At 41.5% G+C, this 9124-nt stretch overlaps 1 protein-coding gene across 1 annotated transcript; it reads left to right on the top strand.

Annotated features, from left to right (window-relative positions):
- Positions 1-3798: 3798 nt before the first annotated feature.
- On the top strand, positions 3799-7894 carry LOC122929286 (P2Y purinoceptor 4-like). The gene is made up of 2 exons (XM_044282803.1): positions 3799-3955; positions 5887-7894. The coding sequence occupies exon 2, from the start codon at positions 5959-5961 to the stop codon at positions 7024-7026; it is 1068 nt and encodes a 355-aa protein (XP_044138738.1). The 5' UTR covers positions 3799-3955; positions 5887-5958; the 3' UTR covers positions 7027-7894.
- Positions 7895-9124: the final 1230 nt, after the last annotated feature.

Here is a 9124-nt window from a genome sequence, read left to right on the forward strand (position 1 = left end):
GATCATCAGCCCAGCTCCCCTCCCCTCCACCTGGGTCAGAAGCCATGTCCCCTCCCTTCAGGGAGCTCAGCACCACACGTCTATCCTCTCCTATTTACAAGAATATAACTACTATAATACTGCCCCTATGTACAAGAATATAACTACTATAATACTGCTCCTATGTACAAGAATATAACTACTATAATACTGCTTCTATGTGCAAGAATATAACTACTATAATACTGCTCCTATGTACAAGAATATAACTACTATAATACTGCTCCTATGTACAAGAATATAACTACTATAATACTGCTCCTATGTACAAGAATATAACTACTATAATACTGCTTACTATGTACAAGAATATAACTACTATAATACTGCTTCTATGTACAAGAATATAACTACTATAATACTGCTCCTATGTACAAGAATATAACTACTATAATACTGCTCCTGTGTACAGGAATATAACTACTATAATACTGCTCCTATGTACAAGAATATAACTACTATAATACTGCTCCTATGTACAAGAATATAACTACTATAATACTGCTCCTATGTACAAGAATATAATTACTATAATACTGCCTCCTATGTACAAGAATATAAACTACTATAATACTGCTCCTATGTACAAAAATATAACTACTATAATACTGCTCCTATGTACAAAAATATAACTACTATAATACTGCTCCTATGTACAAGAATATAACTACTATAATACTGCTCCTATGTACAAGAATATAACTACTATAATACTGCCTCCTATGTACAAGAATATAACTACTATAATACTGCCTCCTATATACAAGAATATAACTACTATAATACTGCTCCTATGTACAAGAATATAACTACTATAATACTGCTCCTATGTACAAGACTATAACTACTATAATACTGCCTCCTATGTACAAGAATATAACTACTATAATACTGCTCCTATGTACAAAAATATAACTACTATAATACTGCTCCTATGTACAAGAATATAACTACTATAATACTGCTCCTATGTACAAGAATATAACTACTATAATACTGCCTCCTATGTACAAGACTATAACTACTATAATACTGCCTCCTATGTACAAGAATATAACTACTATAATACTACCTCCTATGTACAAGAATATATCTACTATAATACTGCTCCTATGTACAAGAATATAACTACTATAATACTGCTCCTATGTACTAGAATATAACTACTATAATACTGCTCCTATGTACAAGGATATAACTACTATAATACTGCCTCCTATGTACAAGAATATAACTGCTATAATACTGCTCCTATGTACAAGAATATAACTACTATAATACTGCTCCTATGTACAAGAATATATCTACTATAATACTGCTCCTATGTACAAGAATATAACTACTATAATACTGCTCCTATGTACAAGAATATAACTACTATAATACTGCTCCTATGTACAAGTATATAACTACTATAATACTGCTGTATGTACATTTGGCCGATCCAGTAGATGCCCTCATTCAGTCATTCCTGTTGGGTTCTATGGAGGTTCCTCTGGAAGTGTGCTATTATGGTAAGGTACTATGGGAGCCAGTGATACCTGGGAAGTAGACTTTTTTTTACTCTATTAAGAAAGGATTGAAGGACTTACTTCAAAATTCTGGACTAAGGGGGATTCTTGTATCATCTAAGTATCCTTTATGAAAAGTGGTGATGGAGGTTTTGAAAATTAGAATGGCCCATTACTTCTTCTCAGTCATCATGAGAGATGTACTTGCGGTGAGGTGTCTTGCTAGGTGTAGGGACGCCCACTCATTGAGTTTTGGTATTGACATTTCTCATATGTTGTTTTTTGGATCAGAAAATTTTTATTAAAGATTTTATAAAGAACATTTAATATTACATTAACATAACCCATCCCCGTCCTCCCTCTCCGTCCTTCCCATCCCCTTTACAGTCCTGCAACCATTTAAAGTCCAGTAGTGATGTTCCATGGTAATTCCCGTATCACTATACATCAGCTTCACACCCCCTTATGCACAGGGCCGGCGCCACCCATAAGCAGAGTAGACCACCGCATAGAGCGCACTCTTGCTGGGGGCGCCGGCGCTCTGGAGTCTGGCCGCAATAGAAGTCACAGTAGCAGACTGCTACTAGCAGTGGCATTGCAAGGGGGGTGCGGGCCGCACCGGGAGACATGTCTGATGGGGTGATCCCGGTCCGGACCCAACACGCACAGCCAGCCCCGCCCCTTTAAACTTACACTGTCCCAGTTCCCTGGCGGCCCCGCCGCTGCACTATCCTCCTGAGCGCGTACAGCTTCAGGACGTAGGGCGCAGCAGGAAGATGGGAGCGCAAGGAAGAGGAGCCGCAGCGTTCTAGGTAAGTATTGTAGTATGTTGTTAGTTCTGCCTGCCGTGATGATTTAAGTTTTGATGGGGGCATTGGGGGCTGAGTGGGGGGGGGGGGTCTTTGGGCTTATCTGAGATCTGAATGGGGGCTGAGTGTTTTTTTTTGGCTGATATGAGGTCTGAAGGGGGCTGTGTTTTGCACTATAATTTAATCACAATTTGCACTTTTGCCATTATTTTTATTTTTTGTACTGTATTTGAGGTGTTAGAAATATTGGAATATTAGTCTTTAATATCTCTCCTGTCTCAAAGTGTTTCATTTTTTTACCATTCCATACTGTTTTAATAGCACTCCTGCTATTTTATGTTTTGCATATGAGAAAATGTTTACAATTAAAATGTTTTAATTTACTATTTTTATTATTTGGTCGAAAGGCTGATTCGGGGAGAGGGGGGATTGTAACGGGACTGCTGTAGAATATATAAATAAGCTGGTCAAGTAAAATGTTGCATGCAACAATCATTAAATAAGTGGCCGACAAAAAGGGGGCGGGTCAAAGGGTGTGGTCGATGGGCGGATTAAATTAGCTTTTGCCTAGGGTGGCAAAAATCCTTGCACCAGCCCTGCTTATGTATATCTCATTTCTCTGGCACGACTTTGTCCAGCCTCGAAGAATCACATTTCTCACGCCAGTCTTAGGGTTAGCATCCATACTTCTCTTCCTCGGAGTCTAGTCTTGTTTACAATATTATTGCTTTATCTCACTTTTATGTTCTCGAGTAATATTATAGTGTTTTAGCCATATTACAGCGAACTTTTTAATAGAGTCCCTCTTCTGATGAACATATCTTTCCAACCTTATTAGAGTATGTACCCTATTTATTAGTTCTTGCAGCGTTGGTGGTTGTGTGTCAATCCAGTGAAAAGCAATACTTTTCCTCGCCTGGTATAAAATGCTCCTAATGGCGATTTTTTATATTTTTTTGCCCTACCTGGCAATACTTTGACACTTCCCAAAATACACGTTAATGGTGTAATTTCTATATTTGATTGAAATACGTTGTTTATCAATTCCACCACTTCTGTCATATATCTCCTAAGTTTATATGAGGGTTATATAATGGAGAGATATTACCCCATCTGTGCTTCCATGGGTTACTGTAAGATCTATTCCTCATATGTTGTTAGTTCTGGTGATAGCACAGAGTACATGGGAGACTAGGGGATCTCTCATCTTTGCACCAGTGACCTCCTTGACATGTGAATGGGTTCAGGAGTAGCAATTATCACCTAGATTTTGTAAGGAGCAGACAGTTTATTCGAAGAGGTTGGCAGAGGAAAGAGGACAGGTACAGTGCATCCAATAGGAAGAAAAGGAGATAATGAGACGCACTGACATTCAGTGAACCTGAAAGAGCAAAGTACAAAAAGGAGCAAGGCAAAAAAAGTGACAAGAAGGGAAAACTGCAAGAGTCGGAGGAGAACGCGTTGGGCAAACAGGAGGAGGAGGCTGGAGATAAAGCTCGATACCTGGAGAGGAGCAGAGATAATACAGTCATTGCTTCCAGTGATGCTGCTCCTGTTGACCTGAACTCGCCTTTACCAAAGACAATGACCATGCAGGTAAGAGAAGGGAATTGCGTAAAAAAAACTTCTAATAGGCATGAGATGAGATTTACATTACTGAGCTGGAGACATGTGCCAGACATCAAGAAAAGGAGGAAATAGAAATTCTTTGTGTGGGACCGATTTTAGGGCTGTAGACTAAAAAGTCATGTTGGTAGTTATCTGCTTTGGTCACTTGGTCTTGGGCAATTAGAAAATGTTTTCAAAAGAGTCATAACCCTTTGGAATACACAACTGAAATGTCCTATTCCAGTTAGGTATAGATTCATCTACAGAAGTCATATAACGCTTGATGAGGAGCTGCCATAGCCTTAGAAGTGAACAGATATTGTTCCTCGTCTGGCACTCTCGGGGATTTAGATTGGCCATGTTTGACCCTCACCAGCTGTCTCAACCATCTGATGGAACATTTCCTTGGAGATAAAGGAGGAACGTTCAATCAGATCAGGGTAATGGGCATGGTGTCTACCAAGGTTCACCCCACCAGGATCATTCTTAGCACCTCATGAAAAACTGGTCCAACATAACTGAAGTCTATACACTGAGATACCCAAGTTTTGATTAAACTGAGTGGTTGGTGAGTCATTCCCCCTCAAGTCTATGTGTAGTGGGATAATATTGAGAGTGCTATCCCATGGGAAAAACTGGCATGAAGATCTGCTTGAAGTAATGTTTGGTTTTGTGAAAGTTATTTTTGACATGATGGTCTTTTTGAGGCCACAGTTTTGTCTACTCTGAGTTCATGTCACACCTGGTATTAGCTGCAATAATTTTAGACATACCACAGAACATAGCCCCAGCACAGGTTGGCATCACCCTAGGTGAACCTAGGCAGGGTATCCCAGGTTTACATTCACAAACAAGGGTAGAAACAATGCCAAAGGGTCAAAGTGCCCTTCTCTTCCGTAAGCAGACAAAATGGGAAGAAAATAGGTGCCAGGCTCTTGAGTCCTGGATGGAGAACTTTTTGGTTTGACCTACCATTAGAGATTTTGAAAATTATTGGCAATTACCTTCTACGGCAAACACATTGTAAGATGGTAGATCACTTCAATAAGCCATTTGTTACCATAGATAAATAGATTATTTGTGCCAATACTTGACATCAATCTTAGTTATCTCTATATCTATGGTCTGAGGGGACATAAGTTGTTATAGTTATATTGAAAGCTGCCCTTCAAGGAAGTCAACCTACGAAATTGGCCACAATACTTGAAATAGGAAGATTTCAAGCATTGCGTCAATAATTTGTAAACCTACGATCTGTGCACACTCTACAGGGCTGACTATAGCAGATGCTGGGAAATAAGGGGGGTGCTGAAGGGTCAAGGAGGCCGTGGCTTCGTTATTCATTAAGAGGAATTAATGAGGTGGAAACGCTGACTAAGGAAGAAGAGCACAGTGTTCAGCGGAGACAAATATGTGTTTTGGTACTATGTGCAGGGGCATGTGAGTATGTCAGGGGGATGGTTTACATGTTCAAGTCAAAAGATTGCAGATTGGTATGTTAGCGTCCTAAATGGACTGATATGATTATGGTTGTATAGTCCTAGCCATAGATTTCTTTAAAGGAGTGGACTTCTTTCACCCACATCTTCTTTGAAGGCTTCTTTGCCTCATGAAGGGGGTTCCTCCATGTGGATTCTTCATTATAGCAAGCTGTCTTACATTTAGAAGCTGCGGTGGATCAGCTGAATTATGTAGAGGCCAGCGCCTCTACATAACTTTGGCGTATTCACCACCAACGACGGTCTTAATAAATGTGCCCCATAAGGAATAGAGAATGTTAGATAACTAAAATATGGAGGTAAAATAGGCAACTTGGGGCATATTTTTAGTAGTTTATTAATCATTTTTTTCGCATATATTACATACCTTTGTTGTAACATTGTTTCTCTTTTTTTTCCCCTCCACCTTGTCTTCTTCAGATCTTCTTCAATTCTTCAACACTAACACTGTGATGGTGGGACCTCCCTAATTCTGTAAACACCCCCTACAGTATGCCCTCCACTTCCTTCACCCCTATTTTTAACTCCTCAACCCCCACCTCATCCTCAGGTTCGTCATGCCAACTGGATGAGTCCTACAAGCACATCTTCTTACCAACCTGCTACCTCATCACCTTCCTGCTCAGCTTGATTTTGAACTCCACAGTACTCACACGATGCCTACGACGACCTTGGAACCCATCATTGGTCTATATGTTTAATCTGGCACTCAGTGACCTCATGTACAGTTTGTCCTTACCCTTCCTTATTGCCAATTACATCTCCCGTGACCGCTGGTTGTTTGGAGACCCTATGTGCCGCCTAGTTCGGTTCCTCTTCTACTTCAACCTTTACTGCAGCATCTTCTTCTTGACATGTATCTCGTTCCACCGCTATCTTGGCATCTGCCATCCTATGCGTTCCATGAGGTTAGAAACAATGCGTTGGGTGAGGGCAACCTGTCTACTGGTTTGGGCTGTGGTATTTGCCATGACCTTTCCTATACTTCTGTTTGCTCGTACTGGACCTCTTGAAGGCCCTGAAGATATAGTGACCTGTTGGGATGATGCCCTTGATGCAGACCTTCAACGTTACATGCCATATGGACTTTTTCTACATGCAGCAGGCTTTTTCTTGCCCTTCTCATTGACTGCCTGGTGCTACTCAAGAGTGGTACGCACACTCTGCCGGACTCTACGTGGAGGTGCTGTACCAGGGCCTGTGCCAGGTGTGACCCAAAGACGCAAATCCATTCGGACCATTGTCACCATCACCCTTCTGTTTGCTCTTTGCTTCCTACCTTTCCATATCACCCGTACCATTTTCCTGACAATGCGGGCTGGTGGCATGGCTTTAGGTGGATGTCGTGCCTTGGGAGTGGTGGCCGTCTGCTACAAAGTAACCCGGCCTCTGGCCAGCGCCAATGCTTTTCTCAATGCCCTGCTGTATTTCCTGACCAAGGAGCCCTGGGGTAGAGCCCTGAGGGGTAAAAAAGAGAAAGCGCAAATGGGTAAGATGGACAAAAAGAGACCCACTAAAAATGGACAACCATGGAGTAATTTCTACCCACAATTACCTTGAAGATCTCACAGGAACCGATGGAAAGAAGCAATTTTTTTCCAAGATTGTGAACTCGAGTTTTTGAGTTATCAGCTTCTGGTGGAAATCTGGATGACAACCAATATGGCCACCATTACAGTTGTCACAGTGGTTGTTTACTCTATTCACCAAGGGTCCTGACTGGGAATGTCCCAGGCCCATAGCTGCAGGGTTAGCAGTCGCTCCAGTCCCTAGTGCCTGATGGGGGCCCAAAGGTCCTTGCCAAATAAGACACTAGCATTAGAAATGGCATATGGCAGGTGGGGGCCCTATTTAAGATTACCCACTGGGGCCCAGGAGTGTGCCACAAGATAATTATATAAAGTTTGCCACTTAAGTCTACCAACTGCGGTGGTACCTGTGCTGTGGCCAAGTTGGTTGTCACCAAGATGTCAAGATGACAAGTGGACTGAATAGAATTTTTGGGAAACTCAAGGAATTATTAACTTTTTTGGGGGGACGGGAGGGGTCTGTTTTTAACTATATTATACAATTATTTATCACAATGGGCTGAAGCTAAAGACATGCCATATATCCCACACTAATGGGAGAGCAGTGGCAAGACGTTGTGCACAGCACGGCCCATAACTTTTTATAGACAAGGACAGAATCTACTAAGAAACAGGCAAAAATAGCTTCCGATGGAAAACAAGATGTGTTTTCTATGTACAGAAAAGCATGAGGAACGATATAATATATATATAATATTTTACAATCTTCTACGTTTTTCATTACAACATGAGCACTAGGTGGCGCTTTTAACTATCATTTGTATTTAAGCAATGCAAAATATACAGGGAAATGGGAATCTCTGTGTCAAATTGTTTGTGTTTTGCTAAATAAAGTTCTCATTGGCCCCGATATAAATATATATATATATATACTATATATATGCTATGTAAGCTTGTTTATATGTATGTGCTGTATTATTCAATATGACTGGAGGGTATATACATATCTATCCCCTATGGTGCATTTTATGCTATGGTGGTGGCTTAGCGCTACTATGTTGGAGGGGGGTATAGTTTGGGCCTTTGAAGGGTCTCCTTAGGAATCCCACATAAGTGCTTAACCCCAAATTGCTGACAGTTTTTAATGGCCAGCTGAACATATCACATTATGGTGGATCTCCAGGCTCTACCATCTTTGAGGTTCTTCCTCAAACCTGATAATGAGGTGGAATGTAGAATTATTCTGCTACATATTCATTCAGTGGTTTATTGCTGAGCAAGTGTTTATGTGCACCTGACTGTCTCAGCAAGAGCAGCTGCAGTGTAAAGCATGGGGGAGATACATCTGGACTTTAGACTCTAAGGCCCCAATAGACTATGATGGGTTTAGGTTGATCTCTGGCACTGAAATACATCCCCTATTTGCCCAACCACTGTCATGGTGATGAACTGAAGCCAACACTAGGGGGAGCTCACAGTTTTTTGCAGCCTCTGCTGAGTTAGTCTTACCAGTATACGGTCACATGCTCTTAGCTCCACCTAGTGGTGGTTACATCATTTTAGTTTATTCAAGTTGAGGTAAAATTGAGTTCTCGGTGAGGGCTGGTGCTCATTTTGGGTTTTCCTAAGGGATTTTATGCATGTCTTCCAACTGTCTCAGATCCAGTAGGACAGTGCGCTCCTGGTGAATATCTTTCATATGTCCCAATTCAGGAAACAGATACAGTTGAATACAATGGTGAAGCCGGGAGCCGGCGGTAACACCATTCACCCTCTAACCCCTACCATTACCAGGGAGGCAATCAGGGACGTAAGTATAGGGGAAGCACGGAAGCGGCTGCTTTGGGGCCCTGACCCAGAAGGGGCCCATCCAGGAGGAGGAGGATTAAAAGATTTTGTCAGGGCCCCTCAACAGTATTACACAATGAAATTGCAGTATAGACAGTGTACAAAATTTATGGAACAGCTGCCGGGCCTGGTCTGAGAGAACGATCTTTACTAGTCACAGGAATGGGGGCGGCATGAAAGGAAGGGGTTGTGAAAAAATTACTGGGGGAGGGGGGCCCCATTCAAAAATATGCTGTGGGGCCCAGTCATGTCTAGCTACACCACTGGAGGCAATAATGGGC

Source organism: Bufo gargarizans, chromosome 2 (genome assembly GCF_014858855.1).
Source record: "Bufo gargarizans isolate SCDJY-AF-19 chromosome 2, ASM1485885v1, whole genome shotgun sequence".
Classification (NCBI taxonomy): Eukaryota; Metazoa; Chordata; class Amphibia; order Anura; family Bufonidae; genus Bufo; species Bufo gargarizans.

Bases quoted from the DNA above. Each gene is read 5' to 3' on its own strand.
- LOC122929286 (XM_044282803.1), top strand. From the start codon at position 5,959: ATGCCCTCCACTTCCTTCACCCCTATTTTTAACTCCTCAACCCCCACC.